Here is a 20,271-nt window from a genome sequence, read left to right on the forward strand (position 1 = left end):
GATGGTGGTACAAAAACAGAACTAAAAAAAAAACTGGCTTTCGGCCCGGCAGCTGCAGCATGCAGCCTAAGCCCCTTCGAAGACGAATAGAGCAGTTTACATGCAAATTGTGCAACTTTAGCCACCAGTCTTTTAGTCTCTGGCATTTATGACAGAGATGACTCAAACAAGAAGTTGACGTATTTTTCGGACTTTTTTCTTGGCAGGGTTCTCGAGCGGTGTCGGTTGATTTTCGCCGATATGAACCGTGTGGCTTAACTTTCGCAGAAAAAGGCTAATGGCCCACGCATAACTGAGTTATAACACGACTTTTGGTACCTTTGGCCGCTCATAAGAAGGAGACCACGAATCTTTCTTCCATTCAAAACTGGGCCCTTTGAACTTCTTGTTTCGTAAGCCCGTCATGTACATTAGCTTAGTTGTCTCAAAATTCACGAAAACAATTGTTGCAAAAAATAATAACTGCATTGAAAATAGCTTTCGATGAAAACATTTTATGCGCCACTAAGGTAAGAGAAAGCCCACCAGGGTGCTTTCGAGGAGGATTCAGTAGCTTATAAATATCTCATGACTCTTTGTTGTAAAACATAATCGAGATGGTGGACGCAGCCGATGTCACTCTTGGAGATGATACATTTTCTGATGCCTTTAAGGTGTGTTACATCACCGGAGTTGAGGGAGGAGGTAATGAGTACTCAAAGTACTTGGGAGCACGTATCTCATCTATCTTTGTGATTCTTTTTGTTTCCACATTCTTCACCATTTTCCCATTGCTTGCAACCAGATTTAAAAAGTTGAGAATTCCACTTTACGGTTACTTATTTGCACGGTACTTTGGTACTGGAGTTATCATCGCTACAGCGTATGTCCATTTGATGGACCCAGCCTATGGCGAGATAGGACCTAATACTTGTGTGGGGATGACTGGTAATTGGGCATCGTATTCATGGCCTCCAGCCATTATGCTTGCTTCAATCTTTTTCATTTTCATCGTCGATATCTTTTCCGCCGTCTGGGTAGAAAGAAAATACGGCATTAGCGATCTGCACGATGTGAATGTGGAAGATATTATTGTTGCAGGAAATGATACTCCAACAACGGCGGCCGTCCATCGGACACGCGAGTCAACGAGACAGGACGTGGAAAAGCAAAAAGACGATGTCGATACTGGATGCGAGTCTATTGCCAATACTGAGGCTGAAATCAGTTTCAAGATGCAGTTCACGGCCTTCCTTATTTTGGAGTTTGGAGTGATTTTCCACTCAGTAATGATTGGTCTCAATCTTGGAGCCGTGGGTCCTGATGAGTTCAAAACATTATACATTGTTTTGGTGTTCCACCAGTCGTTTGAAGGACTTGGAATTGGTGCCAGACTCTCTGCTATTCCTTTCCCTGCTGACAAACCAAAATGGATTCCTTGGTTGTGTTGCATCATTTACGGTTTGGTTACCCCAGTATGTATCGCCATTGGTTTGGGAGTCAGAAAAACCTACTTTTCCAACTCATACAACGCCAATATTATTCTGGGTGTCTTGGACTCGATTTCAGCCGGAATTTTGATGTACACTGGTTTGGTCGAATTGTTAGCTCGGGACTTTATCTTTGACCCTCATAGAACAAAGGATCTCAGAAGATTGACGTTCATGGTTGTGGTGACATTGGTTGGTGCCGGAATCATGGCATTGCTTGGTAAGTGGGCCTAGTTGCGGAAGCTAATGGGATAATTAACTCAAATACTTAATAGACACGAAGGCTCCATTGTCGTTTTGCAGCCACAGAATTATTCCAAAAGACTAAAAGTTTGTATATCGCCGATAACTTGTGGTTATTTATTAGGATGTTAGTGCTATAGTAGCACAGTGTAGACTTTGCAAACACTCTCGATTACACACTGAAAGTTAGCAACGCACAGTAATTTATTTCTTCGCACTGGAAGTTCACTCTCACATTCAACCTTTTGTCTGGTGCATTGATGCAACTTCCAGCCACGTCAATTCGCTGCAACCACGAAATACACCAATGAAGTTGGCATTTTTACTTGGTGTCGTGGCCCAATTGGCCATGGGTGTGATGTCCTATTCGATTCAGTCGGGGCTTGCGAGAGTGAACGAGGATATTGTTCAGTATGGAGAGGCAGAAATTCAGCTGATCAGACTGCTCACGTTGGAGAATATGAAAGATAAACTTGACGTAGAACTCAAATTAGATTACAAAGATGTGACGAAAAAGCCCCATCAGTTTGTCATTACTCTTGGTGATGATAATGGTCACGACTTGCTGTTTGTTCCCAACTATTTGTCAGCCTACGATGTGTACAAATTGAGTATTCCGGTGAATAAGATCCCTCTCAGTTTAAGAGTCAAAGACAAGCTTTTCTTGAAAGCTATTGTTGCGAGCAGTGGACCTAAGAAGCACGGCGAAAATTTGCGTCGTAATTTGGCAGAAGTGAGATTTGGAGATGATATAAAGCTTACTGCGCAGCTGGCGTACGTACCTGCTGAGCGATTTGGTTTAAAGCCAGAAATTCACCACCAATTTGCATCTGAAGCTTCTACTGTGAATGCAATCATCCCTATAGTATTCAGTGCTGGAGCAATAGTTCTTCTTCTTGCGTTGCTAGTATCGTGGGCGTCTCTTCTTGGAGATGATTTACTTCGTAACTTCACCAGATTGAGCGGAGCTCAAGTCTTGAACCACGGAGTATTCTTGACGGCTTTGGTTGGATACGTGGCTGTGTTCTATCGGTACTACTTGGGCACATCCATCTTCACCACCTTGTTCAATGCATTTGTATTGACAGCTCCAACCATCTTCTTCGGGTCGCGGTCGTTGAGAGACTTGGCCGTGTTCCGCAAACTCGAAGTGTCGTAGACATACATGCATGAGTCACATTATACTCTATACTATTATACACTTACTCTTCAATAAAGCTATTGGTGATTTTGCGAAAGTTCCAAAACCACCACTTGCCTTCTGGGCTAGTAAACCCTCGATCCATCGAATTGGCAGCGACTATTTTCCCTCGAATTAGTCCCATGGGTAACACCGAATACGACCGAGAGTCCAAAGAATGGCACAAGTTGTCGCCGGTAACCCATACATGGCCATCAGGAACTCTTATATACTTGTTGAACCCATTATGAGCAGCGCTCTCCCCAGCCGAATTTGTCAATTCCGATGACGACGAAGGGTCGACCAAAATGACATCTCCAGGCATTCCTGTTATTCGCTTGCATACTCGGTGATCAGGGTCGCTGGGTTTGGTGGCCACAACACAATCACCAATGTCTATATTACGGCCCAATTTATATTTCTTCAAAACGTGAACATAATCTGCATGAGATTGAAGCGTAGGAAGCATTGACTCTCCTCTCGTTTCTGTAAACTCATATACATATTCATGGATAAGGTGGGCCACACAGCCCGCACGTAGTGTCCACGTTAAAGTGGAGCCAAGAAACTTGACCGACTCGAGGACCATAGTGCGTAGGTGAGAAATGCGTAAGAGAAACGTGAGAATGAGAGAAAGGAAGGAAGATGAAAATTGAAAAAGGTGGATACCCAAAATACAGCTAGACGCCCAGCTGCATTGCCAACAGCTTATATCGTTCACAATAGTTTGTAGCCTACATGCCAACTTTTTAACTTTCAATACATTCTCATTATCTAGTATACAAATCCCAAGATCTTTCCGGAAACGTGCTTTCTTCTAGCTTCTTCGTGGTCCATGATACCAGCAGATGTGGTCAAGATAACCAAACCGAATTGTCTAGCAGGCAACAAGTTGTCGGTCCATCTTTCAATGTCCCCGATTTTCACGTTGAATCTTGGCGAAATTACACCACACTTGTTCAATCTACCGGTGAGTTGAACAACGATCTTTCCAGATCTGTGGTCGTCAATGTATTCGAATTCACCAATGTAACCTGAAGTTAGTCAAAGACTCAAATAATTAAATTACGGTGATGTTTGGTACCCACCTGTGAGTAAAGCATGAAAGCCTGCCTCGAATAGATGGGTTCCAGTTTGATTTTCCGAACACTTAAAAGACAGAAAGGGACTGAACACCGATCAATCCATCCAGTTATCAGTTTCGGTCACCTCTAAAAATTACTTACTCGTGCTTTTGCATAACACTCAAAAACTTGATAATCACCTTGGACGAAGGACGAATCAACACCTGGCGCTTACCAGTCTTTTCGGCGTTATTGATGGCATTCAAAGCGTCTGCTAAAACGGATGTTCTGGTCATTTTCTATAATTCTGTCTGTTAGTATCGGCACATGAGTGTCCAAGCATAAAGCTGGGATTCATGAGCCTCATCTGCCACAAGGTATTAGCCACTCCGAGATGCTCCCATTCCGACCATTTCTTTACAAAATCATCCGAATAACAACACCGAAGGAAACCAATTCTTATGGCATGCACTTTCAACTAGCGGGTCTACTTACTAGTTATTAGAGTGGATAATAGGAACAAGTGAGAAAAAATTTTCAATCAAAATTTCGGTGAGCCTTGCGCGTATGCAGGGAACTACACTCACTTATGTACCGGAAGACTAGCTACACTCTTCATGCAATGGTTACACCAGATCCGCCCCATATTTCGGGGGATCGATGGTCTGGGCAGGAATTGTCGGTACTGCTCTTTCAGGAAGTGAAACCAATTTGCGTGGAATTGTCTCTGAAGGCTGTGCTTCCACGTGGAGAACTCAAATTGAACTCGCCACAGATCTCCAGGTTATTAAAGCAACTTGTGGCGACACTTAAAGACCATTATTACCTTCATAATGAAAAAACCTTGTATATACTTACTCCCAAGATTGCCGACTACGTCTTTTTTCCCATTTCATGCTTATTGAAGAGCCCAGATGTTCTCGATGAGTCGATCACCACCTCCATTTTACAAGCTATTCGGTTCCTAATTGACCACTGCTGGGCCACTGGTGATATGGATATAATGGCTGATCAAATGCTTCCTTTGGTTTTGTTTCTCGTACAAGGTAACAAGCTTGACACCGGCTCATTTGAATCACAAAAAACTGTAATAGATTGCATTTCCTCGTTAATGAGACATTCCCTGATGGAATACTTCAGCGAGAATCCTAGACGCCTACTGTGGCTCGGTGCGTGTATTACGCTCAACCTCGATATCATGGAATCCGTTGGAAAGGTAAAAGGACATGATGAAACCGCACTAGTTAATGAGATCCTTGTTAGCCTTCGATACCTCTTATCGAGAAATATGAGTGGTGCTCAAACATCTGAGGTGTTCCCAGGAGTATCATCTCGCGTGATAAAATTCGCAACCTCTACTTCTGGTCTACATGTTGATGTCTATATTAACATCCTCAAGCTACTTCAGGCAATAATTATTTCTGTGCTAAATGACGAAGCGCTAGGGGCTACGCTTGTCAACGAAAACGACACCAACATAGAGTCGATCAAGTTGACATTAGATGCCCTGGAAACCAACAATGTTCCTATCACCTTCACAAATGAGTCAAAATTACCCAAAGGATGGCACAAAGCAACGTCTGAGCAATTGCTTCTTTTGCTCACTGTCTTCTTCAAAGATTTACTCAAAAATCCCAACAAAAGCAAGATGATATACACTCATATTGCCTTTTCCGATACCTTGCATACATTCTTTGTTTCAATTATGGAGAACTGTTTTCTTTCTTTGTTTGAAGGATGTGTTCCACTCTTCTTGGACTCGATTGTCTTATTAATATCGCATGGCCCGACAAATGGGCGAACCTTAAAGATTAAGCTGGTGGTGAACGAGATAGTTCATGGTGTAACTATGTCTGACCATAACAAAATCCAGCTTTTCCATGACTTGGTGCAAAAAAAGTTGGAAGATTTGGTGCTAAACAAGATGCCTACTGTGCTTTTGTCTACTGATGAATCACGTATCTTGGATTATTTGTGCTCTGTCGAAGTACATTTTCAGCTTCTTGTTTCACTTCTGCATGATATACATTCCAATAATCACAGCGAGTTTGGAGCCAAAATCTTGCTCAACTTGAGAGATAATCTCTGCAAATCATACTCCTTCAGCCGAATCCAAAACCAGTCGTCAACTTCTTACAAGTCTTCATCCTTGAGTAGTGTTTCTGAACACACTCTAGACGGCATTGACCTTGGTCCTAACATCAATACGAAAAGCATCGTCACCAACAACAAAGCATCGAAAACTGAAGAGTTTAAACCCTCACAGAAAATGCTTTCCTTGTCACACAATTGGCTGCATTACCAGAATACCATCGTGACTAACGAGGCTGCAAGTACTCAACTATTTCTGGGGGTTTTTACGATTGATGTTGAGAGCCAAATAGCACTTCTTGTTCAATCAGTTGTGAGCAGTAATGCTTGGACACTGACTGAGCTCATTCAACTTACAGAAACATTACTATCACAATCTCATCATGGCTCAAATCGAACGACCACCTACCAGAGGCTAGCTGATGGCATTTCATTATGGATTGCAAAGCTAATACTACAGGTGCAGCAAACAAAAACTGATGTTCAGCTTGACGATTTTCTTGACTTAGAAGATGCTGATTTAGATACAAGTAGCAATGAGCTCTTGTATTTGATCATGTCCAATTCTCAAGACGTTATTGAATCTGCCTCGCGTGAAATTGAAAGTCCAGAAGAATTATCACCAGAAAGCCGGCAATTGGTCAATGTCACTGAAAAAAGTGTTGCTGTAGCTATGGATACAGTTGCGGAGTTGAGTGCTCACTTCACTGTTGCGGAGTTTCAAGAAATGTTCCTCATGGACAATCTTTACACACTTTTTGAGGGTGTAGCATCACAATCAGAGATTGTTCGCTCCAGTTCACTTTATGCCTTGAGTGAGATCGTCAGGAATTATTACCATGGCTCGATTGAGAATCTTGTTAAGGATAACCTGGATTATATTGTGGACTCGTTGAGCTTGAGGCTATCTCTGGCAAACACTTTCACATTGACCATGCCATCGATTCTATTGATAATCATCAAAGTGACTGGAAAACAACTTTTGCTTCAAAATCAGCTCTCTGATATCTTGACGCAAATGTTCATTATTATTGACTCGTACCATGGCTATTCTGCCTTGGTTGAATGTTTCTTCATCATCTTTGATGAGTTGATCTCTCAGGTGGCTGTTGATTATATCAACGCTAATGTTCTCGAAGACACCTCGGAATCTCAATTTGCACCTTGGGGAATGCTGCTGGTAGACGAACTATTGAATTTATTGGCCGATTCTGGACGTGTGGTGGACCCTTTTGCCAAGTATGATTCAGAACGAGAATACTTTAAACGAAAAGAAGGTGTCCCGTTCGCTGAACAGCTAGAGGATTCAGACGACGAAGAAGAATCTGAACCAGAAACCAACAATGAAGAAGAAACCTACTCGTCTCCAATTCCGAAGACTATCTACTTCACCTTACAAAAGATCTATGTTTACGGCTTTAGATTATTGACCAGCCCATCCGTGGCTTTGAAACGTCAGATCTTGGCAACTTTGCGTACGACTTATCCACTCCTTGCTACAGAATATTCATTGGTGATGCCTCTTGTTGCCGAACAATGGCCTACATTAATATCTGTTGCCAGTGGACAGTTTGAAGAAAGCAGTGTTCACAATAGCACACTAACAACATCAGCGTTAGAGTTGGCCATCACCATGGTATGTGAAGATAAGAAGCATAGTGAACGTTTTTTGGGATCGCGGTTCATTGAACTGTGGACTTACTTGAAGAAGGTGGTCTTGTTTAACGCAAGTGACCGGCATTTATTCACTCCTGCGATACGTAAATTGGTTGTGAAGTATCTATTAGAAGGTTTGATTACCTATGGGAAAACCGTTCCTGATTCTGTCTCATATACCATGCTTGAAGCGTGCGTCAGATTAGGCTTGCCTGAGGACCAAGTTCTCACCAGGGATATGAAGAATATTTTGTGGGCTATCAATTATCAATAAACAGCATTTTATTCATTGTCGTCTGCCATGAGATTTTGTATAACTGCCTTCTTGACAGGCGCTGGGTTTGGGGCACCAAACGACAAAGTCTGTTGGCCCTTCGGCAACGTTGGCACTGGAGTATTGTTGTCTTGTTCTTTCGTAGAGTCATCGGCAAAAATATCTGGTTGATCTGTATTTACATTGATTTTCTGTTGCTGTATGAGTTCTCCAATAGGTTGGGATTTAGGTACTGTGTCGCTTAAGAAATGAAGTGCCTCTTGCATTGACACTGCTGAACTGAAGTCCTTGTATTGCAACTTTTTCCTCTTCTCCATTCGTGCGCTTACAGAAGCCTGCTCCACCAAATATTGCACAAAGAGTTCTGTGGCCAAGCCAGTGGCATAGAGAGCACCAGATGAGGCAGATACGTAGTCTGGATCCATCTTAAATATCTTCTTGATCTTGGAAATAGGAAGTGAAAGTGTTGATTCGGAGTCTTCTGGTTCATCTTCCTCCATTGCTTCGCTTTGGTCTTGTCCGTTTATACTTTTGTCTTTGTTTTCTTGGCCATTGATAGCTTCAGATTCATTGGGGTCTACTTCCATAGGTTCAGGTTCTTCATTTGAAACTTCGTTTTCTGGTCTATTTTCGGCGCTTAAAAAGTCATCAGGATTGGGTGTGGCAGTAGCTGACATCACAGGTGGCGTCGTATTCGGAGTCTCGTGCAACTCTGGCTGTGAACTGGGAGCACTCATGAAGATGATAGTTGAAATACGCGTAGAAGTGAGGTGTGCGGATGCAGCGACGAAGAAGAGAACAGTCCAGGTGAATGAGCAGTCTAGATTCATAACTATAAGAAAAAGCTTAAGTCTTTTGTGCGTTAACTATGTACAGAGAGCATTCTCTAAAGCTTTTCCGAGGTTGGTTCTTCGTCATTAGCGGTTTTCTTGATATCTGGGTTTTCGAAAACTTCACGATAATCGTTCTTTTCTACATCTTGGAAGTCGTAGTTTTCTCCATGCTCCACAAAATTGACAATATTTTGCCATGCCAACTCTCCACTCTTGGGTCCGTCACTGTAACCTACCCATTGCTGCAAGAGCTGTGGAGTATTAGGCGACACCAATGGACGTAATTCCGAGGTTTGCAAATCTGGGGGCACAACGTATGTTCGTACCTTTGACCAGTTCATGATATAGGTTCCATTTTTGTTGAGTTTACCATATCCACTGGATCTGGTACCTTTGTAATAATGCTTGTTACCTTGTTTTGTGGTTAATGGATGACGTTTTGATCCACTTTTGGTGAATCCGTACCAGATTTGTCCATCCTTGAACGTCTGCCAAGGTCTTCTCAAGTTGGTCGACGCTGTGGAATGGAAAGACCGCACGAATGTTGGGTTCATTGTGTTCTAGTTCTTCCTGGTCAACCTTGAGAATATGAAAAATTTGATGATGTAATTCTCGCTTATGTAACCAAACCACGCCAAGGAAGACCTAATCTCATTGCCGCTTATGTAACCAGCTCTACTTATCCAGCAGCAATTACCCGTGGGTTGGAAACGGACAATGGGCATTCCCGAGACCCCAGCTGACACAGGCTACTTCGAACCTCAAACGGGGTATGTGAACGTTCATTTTAAGACACACACTTACTCTGACAAACCAACTCCATTATCAGCGAAACAAGGCAGAGCTCTGGAGTTTATCAGTTCCCATACAGATAGAGAACATCAGAAAAAATACGGAAAGCACATATTTACGTTTTTGACAAACTTTATATGCAAGTAGGTGTCAGATAGATAGTGGTAGATGCTAATTGATAGAAGTCTATCCTCTCAACTTAAATTGATAGAAAGTGTAGTCTGTATGGATAAACTATAATTTGGAATTGTTTATCCGGGTTGCAAGTAATTGCACCACCTTGTGGCTGAATCCGTAGCTACCTTGGTAACCGCCAGCTCCAGCTCCATAGCTATGAATTAACCATTCGTGCTCTGAGTCCTGCTCGATTCGAATTCCGTCCTCACGAAATGGCCGTAATCCAACAGCCACTCGCACTATATCTATGTGTCCTGGATTGTTTTTGTAGCTTGTGTCAGTAAGTTGCGGTACTAACCTTGTGGCTCGCTGAATTAAACGCTTCGTTAATTCTTTATCCTCTACCACAGGACCAGGCCCAATATTTTTCCGAAAGCAGCCTCCTATTATTGAGCCACCTTCTTTCCGAGGAAAAAGGTATGGAATTTCATCAGGGTAATCGGGATCAGAAAGCTCGAATATTTCTATGTTTTCCAAGCTATTACGTGTGAGTAATACTTGGCCCAATACTGGGTACAGTTTGCTGGGATCTTTAAAACCTCCCAAGCGTGAAACTAATATCCCAGCACAGTTGATGACGGTGTGTGCATCCTGACCACTGCTGTGTAACTTTCTGGCCTCCTGAACCGATTTCAATTCTTTGGTTCTCCTTATAACTATGCCTTCCCTCAAGCACTGTCCAACGAGATATTGCAAATAAATTGGAACAGAAATGACTAATCCGCCATACGAGTAGCCCCAGACGGCACCTTCTGGTAGCTCAGAGGCATCCAATTCTCGGTAATTATTCACCACTGATTTGAACCAAGGACGTAGTTTCAGTATGTCTGAGTCATTTTCTTTGAGTTTGGTTTCGTCAAAGTAGATGAAATTTTCTTTGCGCCAGATTCCCGCAGCTGGTTCATCACAGAGCTCAATCAACCTATGATACCCAACTGCGTCCATTTCTTGGAGGGCTTTGTCTTCATTACTTGCAAAGGATTCCCAATTTGCACCAGCAAAAGGAGAGGTATATTCCGTAGTCAAATCACCAGGAAGATTCTTAGCTACTATTGTAACCGATACACCGGGGAACGCTCTCTTGATTTCCAAAGCATTGGTTAACCCAACAACCCCAGCTCCTATCACTACTATATTGTGCATTTATGAGATCAATTAGACGCTGCGGAAATTCCTATTTTGGACGAGGTTGCGTCGTGCGAAATCCGCCCTTTGACACATAATGCACATAGCCGAATCATGGCAATGCAAAATGAGTTATCGATAGCCGAGATCATAGATCAGATCCTCGGGTATTCGAATTGAGACTTGATTGCAAATTGAATCAAATTTGCATCAACTTTTATTTCTACAATCTCGCCTTTCTTGACCTATAGGATTGTCCAACGATCTCAACATCAACTAGTTCCATCTAAAACGCTTCGAACCACGTGAAACAACCTAGATCGTGCATGCGTCTGCGATGAAAGCCCATCTGGTTGACTGCCCCATTGGGAGAATCATGTATGGGTGTACGGGTGCAAAACCGATGAAGGCTGGCTGCTGCACCGTTTGGCTGCAAAATGATGAAACAATACAGGTCTTGACGAGATGACCATATAACGGCCAGCTATTGTGGTTCAATGGTGCCTTGCTGGTATGCATTATTGTGCCGATTGTTGAGCCAAGATACTGCTTCCATGTGCTGGATATTCCGGTATGGTCGTATTTTTTATGCTTTCTTATATATAGTCAGTAGAGTGCTTCAAATCAGCATTCCAACTTTTAACTTTCTTTAAACCTTATTAGTGTTTCATTCTTGTATCACTCTTTTAGACAAGTATGAAAGGTTTGGGGTTCACGGCATTGGCCGCTTCCATATTTTTAACCGGTGCTACAGCCGAAGAAACGTTCACTGTTACCCATACAAAATATATCACCCCAGCTTGTTTCGAGCAGCAATTTAGAACTGCACTCGATGGTAATCCTGAGTCACTAACCACTGGAATTCCTGTTGTTTTCCGTTATGCAAATGAAGGAGAAGATGATCAACCTGAGAAATTCGTCTCTACCGAGTACCTTACCCACACCAAATGTTCTCAAAAGATATGCTTTACAAGCATGGAAACCAAGCAGTATACAAAGACAGTGTCTCCCACTGCAAAGGCGCAATCTGAGCAGGTCGATACCGCAAAGACCACTGGAAATACTATTACTGAAAAGTCCATTATTCAAGCAGCTTCTACGGCTACTGCCAATTCAAAAGCCAAATCCAAAGGAAGATCCATACTCTATGTGTACGACACTGCAACCAACAACAATGATGTTGACGAGACCGTGACTGGAGCCGTCAGAACCACTACCAAGACGATTTTCAAGGCCACAGAAACTCCGGAAGTGATTTATAAACCCTCCACTTCGATAGAGACAATTACCCAAACTATGAGAGATCCACTTGTGACTGCGTCCTCAAAGTCCAAGGAGTTGACCCGCACAATTGAAGAGAGCCTGATCACCGCTGGTGCTACTATTTCTGCTGTTGCCAAAGTGCCGGCTGCTAACTTACTGTCGAACAGTACCAATGCTGTATTCAACAGCAGCCTTGCCAGCACGACCAGCACCATTGACTTGAGAATCTCGAGTACCTTATTGACGGTAGCGCCAACTAACAGGGCTGCGGCCGTCTCTTATGGTAACAGTTCGACGGCTTCTTCAAGTATTATACTGGCTTATTCAAATCTATTGAGCAGCGCAGTGTCGTCTGCTTCACTTGTTGCTAGCGCATCATCTTCTGGGTTGTCTTCTTCAGCGTTGTCTTCTTCAGGGTCACCTTCGTCTGCTTCATCTGCTTCGTCGGCTTCGTCTAGTTCTGCAAGAAAAGTCAAGGCAGCTGCCAACGGTGCATACTCTGGTGATTTATTCAAGGCAATTGCATCAGATGAGCCACCCTCGATCTTCCCAAGAAAGGAATTACCGTTATCGATTCCACAGGGTGTTTCGAATGATAATGTTCCATATGAAACAAATAAGTTCTTTGTCAATTTGTTCTTGGGTGAACAAACCGATATGATTTGGTCATATCCGTATGGTATGTACTGGAAGAAAACCGACTATTACGGCTTTGCAGTTCAACACACGAATAAAACCAATAGGGTTTTCGGTTCTTCGGATACCAACAACAAGGGAGTGGACTCTTACTACTTCAATCCGATCCTTGATGGTGAGTTGATCTTTTCGGCTACATCTTTGACCAAAGACGCAAATAAGTTGACTGTGTCGAACATGAAGAGTATGTCTGCCTTGGTGCAATTGTCTGAAGACGGAGATGTGTCGTCTAATTACATTGACATACCTGTTGTCCAAGGCATGGGATTTGTTTCTGCGATCTACCATGGAGATTTTGTGGCTGAATTGAACTCTATGGTTGGATTCGACCAAGTGACTCAAGAGACCTCCAGCAAGTTGAGCTCCAATGTGCTCAAGTATAGAGTGAAATTGTTCAATGGCATCGAATGGTTGGCATACGTTACTCTTCCAAACGGCAGCACAAGTGACTTTAAATTGTCTGCCAAGTCGTCCTACTCGATCGAAGGATCCAAGGCTGTCGATGGACTTTTGTTGCAAATTGCAGTGGCTCCAACCTCTTCGAGTGATGAAAAATATTACGACCAGGCTGCTGGTCAATATGCTGTTTCTGCTAGCGTTGAGGGTCAAGTATCGCTGGGCAGCTCTGTGAGCTACTCTTTCAAATATGAGACTGAGGGAAGTTCTAGTTCTGGAAAAACCATAGTTTTCGCCTTGCCCCATCACTTAGACAGTCTTACCGGAGTCACCAAGCAGTCTTCTACGGGCATCCAACTCACTTCCACCACCAAGGGTGATATGACTGCTTTCTTGACTAACGAATTGAGCTTCAGCGAAACCTTGACGTCTTCTCAAGTGCTGTTCCTTCCATGGACAAGTCAAATGACTTCGGCGCTTTCCTACACCAAAGATCAACTTCAATTGTTAGCAAAGACCGCCAACAGCGAGCTTTCGGTGGACATCAACAACGCGGTGAATTCTGTTGATTCCACCTACTCTTCAGGAAAGGTGTTGGACAAGTACGCATACATTCTTCTCGTGGTAAGTGATATCATTGGCGATGACGACGTTGCGAAAGATACTCTTGCTCAGCTCAAAGATGCTTTTGAAGTCTTCACCTCCAACAAGCAGTACTATCCTTTCATGTACGACACCAAGTTTGGAGGAGTAACTTCAACCGCTGCTCAGAACGGTGATACTGGGGCAGATTTTGGTGCACCATACTACAATGATCATCACTTCCATTATGGATATTATGTCCACGCAGCTGCCGTTGTTGGATATGTTGACAAGAAATACGGTGGAACATGGGCTGAAGACAACAAAGAATGGGTTAATTCGTTGGTAAGAGATGTTGCAAATCCATCAGAAGACGACAAATACTTCCCTGTTTCAAGAATGTTTGACTGGTTCGCAGGTCACTCGTGGGCATCGGGATTGTTTTCTTCGGGCGACGGTCGTAACGAAGAGTCTTCTTCTGAAGATTACAATTTTGCCTATGGTATGAAAATGTGGGGTAATGTCATTGGAGATGGTGCGATGGAGGCTCGTGGTGATTTGATGATCTCGATCATGAGCAAGGCCATGAACAAATACTTCTACTACACCGACGACAACACTGTGGAGCCCAAGGAAATCATTGCCAATAAGGTTTCTGGAATCTTTTTCGACAACAAGGTTGCTTATACAACCTACTTTGGATCACCTTCCGACCACCCAGAATACGTTCATGGAATCCACATGCTTCCAATCACCCCAGTTTCGTCCATAATCAGAGGTCCTACCTTTGTTGAACAGGAATGGGACCAACAAATATCCACATTTATCGATAATGTTAACAGTGGCTGGACAGGAATCTTGAAGCTCAACCAAGCATTGTATGATCCCAAATCGTCATACGAATTCTTTTCGTCTTCCGACTGGTCCTCCAGCTACTTGGATGATGGACAGAGTAGAACGTGGAGTTTGGCGTTCTCAGGTGGTGTTTCCAACCTGATTTGATGTATAGTAATTATGTAACTTTTATGGATAATGTCTCGAAATATTTCAGCGCGAATTGTTCGCGAGTGTCAATTCTTACCATGTTCTCCTTTGCTAAACGATTGGTAGATCGACTTGATGGCGCCCAGGGCCAGAACAAAACGGATTCCTACTTCAAGAATGGATTCCTGATCAATAACAAAGGATATGGGCTTCGGGTGTTGAAGGTAACTCCTCATTCGATCGCACATCAGCATGGACTCGAGTCATGGTTCGACTATATAATACGAATTAACGGCCATGAGCTTCCTATGATGTATCCTTCGCTTTCCAACTACGCCTACAGCATCAATGATGATGGTCTGATAAACTATGGAGGACAAACCACCTCAGAACAGGCGGGAATGATAAACACCGACTTGCTTCTCCAAGAATTATCGGCAATATCCAAGAACGAACATGCTACAAAAGAGATCACTTTGGACGTGTGGAGTGCTAAGGGTGGCATTATTCGTCAAGTACGCTTGCCATTGAACAAACCAGATGAATTAAAAGACGAAACCAGTGTAGACTCGTCCAAATTATTTTATGGTTTATTTGCCGAAATCGGTGTTGTTCTTCTGTCGCAACACTTGAACACCGCCACCTATGTATGGCGTATCCTCCAGACTCATATGGGGTCCCCGGCTTTCCAGGCTCAATTGGTGCCATACTCCGACTATATCATAGGCTGCGATTCTGCGTCGCCTGATGAGCCCCAAGGTCAAGGACTTTTAACCAGTGGTGGTGAAGCGTTGTTGTCCAGGGTTGTTTTGAACTACTACAACCAACATTACCTGAAAACAAACGACGATTTCGTACCAATTACATTATATGTCTACAATCATGACTACGATATACTCCGACCTGTGACTGTCAACTTGTCTCGCTCGTGGGGTACCGGCCATAATAAGGGTGTGCTTGGCTGTGACGTCGGTTATGGGTTGCTCCATCGAATTCCTGAGGTGATAGGCAAGTTTGGAAACCACGAAATTGTGGACGATGTGCTCTTTGAGAATAAGGAAGAAATTGCTTACAATTTGAATCCACCAGCAGAAACCAGTCCTGCTGTTCCTGCCACGCCTGCTCCAGGTCCCGATGCGTTTGTACCTTTAAGTGCTGGGGCTGCTCCTCCGCCTCCTAGAGGGGCCGCTAAAAAGAAGAAGCATGCTGCTCCAACGGGTGGTTTGGGTGATCTTCAGGATTACATGAATGAAGAATTGGCTAAGTCAAAAGAGCAGGATGTCACCGCTGGGTCCAGCTCGCCAACGAAGGACTCGGTACCTCCTCCTCCTCCAATAAGTAACTAATTAACGAAAAATCAGTAGATTTGTAGAATCTCGAAAAAAAATGCCCACTGTCGGAATCGAACCGACGATCGCTCCATTACGAGTGGAGCGCCTTACCACTTGGCCAAGCGGGCTTTTCGGTGTATATAAGCGACGGGCTAGCTACATCCGCCGTAAAGTCTCAACATCTACAACAACTACCTGAGTTTGTCTTTGCTTCATCCAATTACTTTTCATCTTTTTTCGATCATTTCTTCAACAAGTTGACATTTTAGGTTTCAAGTGTTTCGAAACAAGTTCAAAATGGCACTTTTTTGCACTCTTGGTATGTTTATAATAGACGAGAACCGGTATCCCGCTTCCTCCAATCGTCCTAACGATTACGATATTATAGGTGGAGCCGGTCTGTACGCATTAATTGGAGCGCGCATTGTAGCGGGAGAAAAACAAAGTAAGTCGGTGTGCGCGATAATAGATAAAGGATCGGACTTTCCGCACCAAGTGGAGCGAGAATTACTAGCATGGAACACCGGAACTATCTTCCGAGAAGACAAAACAAGATTGACTTCTCGTGGTGCCAATATCTACGATGAACAGGGTATACGTCATTTTGAGTATCTCGCTCCAAAAAAGAGAATAGAAGCCAAGGATGTTGTGGCTAATGACTATCTTTTGCACTCCAAATGTTTCCATTTGATTTGTTCGGTAGACAGGTGCAAAGAATTGGTGGAGTCAATTGGGGCTAATACTACTGAAAATCCTATATTTATCTACGAGCCATTACCAGACGACTGTATTTCTGAAAACTTTGATAAATTGCTGCAATTATTACCCCAGATTGATATCTTCACACCAAACTTAAACGAGGCATGTCTGCTTGTGGGTGAAACAGAATTGCCAGACACTGAGGAAGGTTTGGACAAAATTGCATCTAAATTCTCTCGCTATCTTTCCAAGCCTAAATCTGGCCTTGTCTTACGATGTGGAGCCCTTGGTTGCTACGTGGATGCTGAGGGAACCAGCCAGTTATATCCCGCTTACCACCAGGATCAGAGCAAAGTTATTGATGTCACAGGCGGCGGAAACCTGTTTTGTGGTGGATTTGCAGTGGCCTATGTGCTCACAGGAAATTGGCAAACTGCCGCAATTTGTGGAAATATCGTCAGTGGATGTATTATAGAACGACTTGGCATGCCGAAAATGGGCGTGGAGAATGGCAGAGGTGGTGAGACTTGGAACGGTACTTCTTTTGAAGAACGTTTGAGAATATATGCCGAGAAGAACCCAGCTTTAAATCTCGGTGATCTTCTTCTGTCTTCTTCAAAGCAGTAAAATATCATAGGTAAAGTACATTATACTAGTTTTCTTTCTGTATAGTGGCATCTGGAGAAGGACCAGGAGTGGATTCGGATTTAGCTTCATCCTCTATTCCAGCTTCCGTATGCGAGTCATCGGCTTCTTCCTCGGTATCCGTGTGAGAGCCATCAAATGAGTTCGTAACAGGCACGTTATCTTCGTGATACAAGCGGCGCAAGATCTCGCGCCTATCGGTCCAGCTTCTAAGTTTCTTTCCATAGATGTAAAGAGGTATGCCAAAAAGACTCACAAATAGCTGGACCATGCCGTAGGCAATGAAAATATTCCTACCGCCTCTTGCACTGTATGCTGCGTTGTTGAAGATGGAAAAGATAAATCCTAGAAAGTTCTTCAAAAAGTTAAACGAGACCAATGCCTCGGCAGCAAACATCTTGTATGAGTCAACCGTAAATGTAATAGCTGTTGTCGATGCCATCGAACTCCCGAAAGAGAGACATCCAAAGAATATGACGGGGCCTGCCCACATATCCTCGGCTTGAGCCGACCAGCCGTAACCAATAAGGCCAAATGAGATGAAGAAAGTTGCTGGGATCATCATAATGAGTCTAAATTCTGGTTCATAAATTCCATGATTCTTGGAAACCAAATATCTTGAGAGTCTGTCGCTAATGAGTCCCGTGCACATAGAGCCCAAAATACCACCTATGAAGGGAGATATGTAGAAGAGCCCAATAGTTTGTTGGGTGTATCCGTATGCTTCGCCATGGAAAATCTCGGCGATGGTCTCGGAAATCACAATCAACCATACAACAGCCAAAGAATAAATGAATGATCCAAAGAGTACCGATGGGTACGTGTAGAGGAAAAATGGCCGTAATGCCACCATCCACCAGCTGTCAATGGTATGGCGGCCATCAAAAATAGCTAGGGATTTCCAGTATGGCTTTGGAGCGGCAGGGGTATGCTCTGGTGGTGGAGGCTCGGTGATGGCAACGGGGGCTTCTACTTGGGCAGAAGGGGCTATGCGGGAGGTGTTGACCACAGAAGATGATAAACTTTCCACTTCTAAAACGTTATCTGTGGTTGCCCTATGGAGGGCAAATGCATTTGGACGGCGTTCAGGGGGGTTATAATTGGCCACATTATGTGCCGCTTCAGTCTCTTCCAATGAACGCTTGTTGGGAGTCGGTGACCTTTCCCAAAATGTCTCTGGGACAAAGAAAAATGTCAAGAGAAGGTTCATACCGAGGAACATAGCAAGGATCCAGAAGAGCCAGTGGCGGTCCAACAGTTCGAACACAAGCCCTGACAATAACGGAATGATATTTTTTCCTCCAAGCATAAGCATGGTGTAAATTCCCACTCGGTAGGCTCTCTCGTGAGCAAAGTAAATTTCGGCTATAGTAGCACTAGGAAGAGATTCTGTTGGTGAAGCACCGAAACCGGTGATGATTCTACCGGCCATGAGGGCCCCAAACGACTTAGCAGCTCCCGCCACGATAGAACCTACGAAAAAGATCAAGATTCCCATCAAATAAACGAATCTTTTTCCATATAAGATAGCAGTTGGACTTGCAAAAACTGAGCCTGTACCAAGCGCCAACATGAAGCCACCAACTAGGTATGCCACCGTAGTGAGAGGCTTGTCAAATTCAAGATGAAGCGAGTTCATACCTGCTGCAAGCAACGGGGACTGACCGCCTCCAAGAAAAGTTTGAAATCCCACAATCAACAAACACAAATCTCGTTTCCACATCGGCCAGTTTAAAGGATCATTTGGGTTATCCTGGGGGTTGAGGGTGTAATATAATACCGGTGACTGACCGTTTCAATGCGACGGAGTCTTGATCGTTCAGAACTCCGGAAACGGTATCGTTATCCATCATGACGATGGAACCCGTCACCTGGCGTGCGCGTGGCTGCTTGATCCCTAGACGAGACATGACTAAGGAGGAAAAGCGCTGGGGTATTTGTATAAATAGTCAACAATACTCAAATCAAACACGATTTGTTCTCCGCATAACATGGAGTGCACGGTGGTGCGGCGCGCTTGGCATCGAGGTTATGAAGGAGGCTTGGCCAACGGAGGAGTAGAGCTTGATAAGAGGTTCATAAACATATGAGACAAGCTAGCGTAGAAGGTGAACATTGAGCTAAGGATTGAACTTAGGGTGAGACTGAGCTGCTCAACATTTGTTACTTCTGTGTTCTTTGACACACTTTTGTCTCCACCTTCCTTATTGTTTCGCAGCCATGAGGTGCAGGTTGTGCGCGTCGAGGAACGATGGTACTATGATGGTGCCATGTCTAGTGAAGAGGAGTTTTTTGAGTAATTGAAGGGGGACACTTTCTTTCACTTTCTCTTCCACCTCTCCTCACTCTTCTCTTTCTTTTTTCAAATTTTGTTGAATAGTTTCTTTAAATGTCCTGGCATGAACCGCGGCCAAATTGCAAATTTAGGTAATTATGTATTATTAGAAACTTTTAAAATTGACTCCTTACTTCAGTTCCATGCTCTTACACACCCAACGCAATTAAGTATCTATCCCCAAATTCCCCAAAAGAAATCATCTTCTTTTTCTCTCCCTCTATTTTCAACCGCACCGCATTACTTTTCCATAAATGGCTGGCAGCAGCAAATCGTCAAGGACTGCACATAACACCACGCGTCAAGCTGTGAATTTCTAATTTGTTCAAGGTCCGACAATTTGCTCAGTGGTGGACTCTGTTAATATGACTACGGAATCTCCGCTGGTGTATATTGCAACGTATTCAAACGTAAGTATTACCTTGTGTACCCTGAT

At 43.6% G+C, this 20,271-nt stretch overlaps 11 protein-coding genes and 1 non-coding gene across 12 annotated transcripts; 6 read left to right on the forward strand and 6 right to left on the reverse strand. All coding sequences in view use genetic code 12, as the record gives it.

Moving 5' to 3' along the window:
* Positions 1-596: 596 nt before the first annotated feature.
* Positions 597-1,703, forward strand: PGUG_00760 (uncharacterized protein; the record flags this gene model as incomplete). The annotated part of the gene is made up of 1 exon (XM_001487333.1): positions 597-1,703. The coding sequence occupies one exon, from the start codon at positions 597-599 to the stop codon at positions 1,701-1,703; it is 1,107 nt and encodes a 368-aa protein (XP_001487383.2).
* A 316-nt stretch (positions 1,704-2,019) lies between these two features.
* PGUG_00761 (dolichyl-diphosphooligosaccharide-protein glycotransferase) lies at positions 2,020-2,871 on the forward strand (the record flags this gene model as incomplete). Its single annotated transcript, XM_001487334.1, has 1 exon — positions 2,020-2,871. The coding sequence occupies one exon, from the start codon at positions 2,020-2,022 to the stop codon at positions 2,869-2,871; it is 852 nt and encodes a 283-aa protein (XP_001487384.2).
* A 43-nt stretch (positions 2,872-2,914) lies between these two features.
* On the reverse strand, positions 2,915-3,481 carry IMP1 (endopeptidase catalytic subunit; the record flags this gene model as incomplete). Its single annotated transcript, XM_001487335.1, has 1 exon — positions 2,915-3,481. One exon carries the CDS (start codon positions 3,479-3,481, stop codon positions 2,915-2,917), a length of 567 nt encoding a protein of 188 aa, XP_001487385.1.
* Positions 3,482-4,545: 1,064 nt separating this feature from the next.
* PGUG_00763 (uncharacterized protein) lies at positions 4,546-7,977 on the forward strand (the record flags this gene model as incomplete). The annotated part of the gene is made up of 1 exon (XM_001487336.1): positions 4,546-7,977. One exon carries the CDS (start codon positions 4,546-4,548, stop codon positions 7,975-7,977), a length of 3,432 nt encoding a protein of 1,143 aa, XP_001487386.2.
* Positions 7,978-7,985: 8 nt separating this feature from the next.
* HFL1 (DNA polymerase epsilon noncatalytic subunit) lies at positions 7,986-8,807 on the reverse strand (the record flags this gene model as incomplete). Its single annotated transcript, XM_001487337.1, has 1 exon — positions 7,986-8,807. One exon carries the CDS (start codon positions 8,805-8,807, stop codon positions 7,986-7,988), a length of 822 nt encoding a protein of 273 aa, XP_001487387.1.
* A 56-nt stretch (positions 8,808-8,863) lies between these two features.
* MRPL27 (mitochondrial 54S ribosomal protein mL41) lies at positions 8,864-9,364 on the reverse strand (the record flags this gene model as incomplete). Its single annotated transcript, XM_001487338.1, has 1 exon — positions 8,864-9,364. One exon carries the CDS (start codon positions 9,362-9,364, stop codon positions 8,864-8,866), a length of 501 nt encoding a protein of 166 aa, XP_001487388.1.
* Positions 9,365-9,836: 472 nt separating this feature from the next.
* On the reverse strand, positions 9,837-10,922 carry DAO1 (Dao1p; the record flags this gene model as incomplete). The annotated part of the gene is made up of 1 exon (XM_001487339.1): positions 9,837-10,922. One exon carries the CDS (start codon positions 10,920-10,922, stop codon positions 9,837-9,839), a length of 1,086 nt encoding a protein of 361 aa, XP_001487389.2.
* A 678-nt stretch (positions 10,923-11,600) lies between these two features.
* Positions 11,601-14,843, forward strand: ENG1 (endo-1,3(4)-beta-glucanase; the record flags this gene model as incomplete). Its single annotated transcript, XM_001487340.1, has 1 exon — positions 11,601-14,843. The coding sequence occupies one exon, from the start codon at positions 11,601-11,603 to the stop codon at positions 14,841-14,843; it is 3,243 nt and encodes a 1,080-aa protein (XP_001487390.2).
* On the forward strand, positions 14,843-16,171 carry PGUG_00768 (uncharacterized protein; the record flags this gene model as incomplete). The annotated part of the gene is made up of 1 exon (XM_001487341.1): positions 14,843-16,171. One exon carries the CDS (start codon positions 14,843-14,845, stop codon positions 16,169-16,171), a length of 1,329 nt encoding a protein of 442 aa, XP_001487391.2.
* Positions 16,172-16,212: 41 nt separating this feature from the next.
* Positions 16,213-16,284, reverse strand: PGUG_05971. The gene has a single exon. It is a non-coding gene; the product is annotated as a tRNA-Thr (tRNA).
* A 169-nt stretch (positions 16,285-16,453) lies between these two features.
* Positions 16,454-17,482, forward strand: MAK32 (Mak32p; the record flags this gene model as incomplete). The annotated part of the gene is made up of 1 exon (XM_001487342.1): positions 16,454-17,482. One exon carries the CDS (start codon positions 16,454-16,456, stop codon positions 17,480-17,482), a length of 1,029 nt encoding a protein of 342 aa, XP_001487392.2.
* Positions 17,483-17,507: 25 nt separating this feature from the next.
* On the reverse strand, positions 17,508-19,223 carry HOL4 (Hol4p; the record flags this gene model as incomplete). The annotated part of the gene is made up of 1 exon (XM_001487343.1): positions 17,508-19,223. One exon carries the CDS (start codon positions 19,221-19,223, stop codon positions 17,508-17,510), a length of 1,716 nt encoding a protein of 571 aa, XP_001487393.2.
* Between the last annotated feature and the right edge of the window lie 1,048 nt (positions 19,224-20,271).

Source organism: Meyerozyma guilliermondii, genomic scaffold (assembly GCF_000149425.1).
Source record: "Meyerozyma guilliermondii ATCC 6260 scaffold_1 genomic scaffold, whole genome shotgun sequence".
Classification (NCBI taxonomy): Eukaryota; Fungi; Ascomycota; class Pichiomycetes; order Serinales; family Debaryomycetaceae; genus Meyerozyma; species Meyerozyma guilliermondii.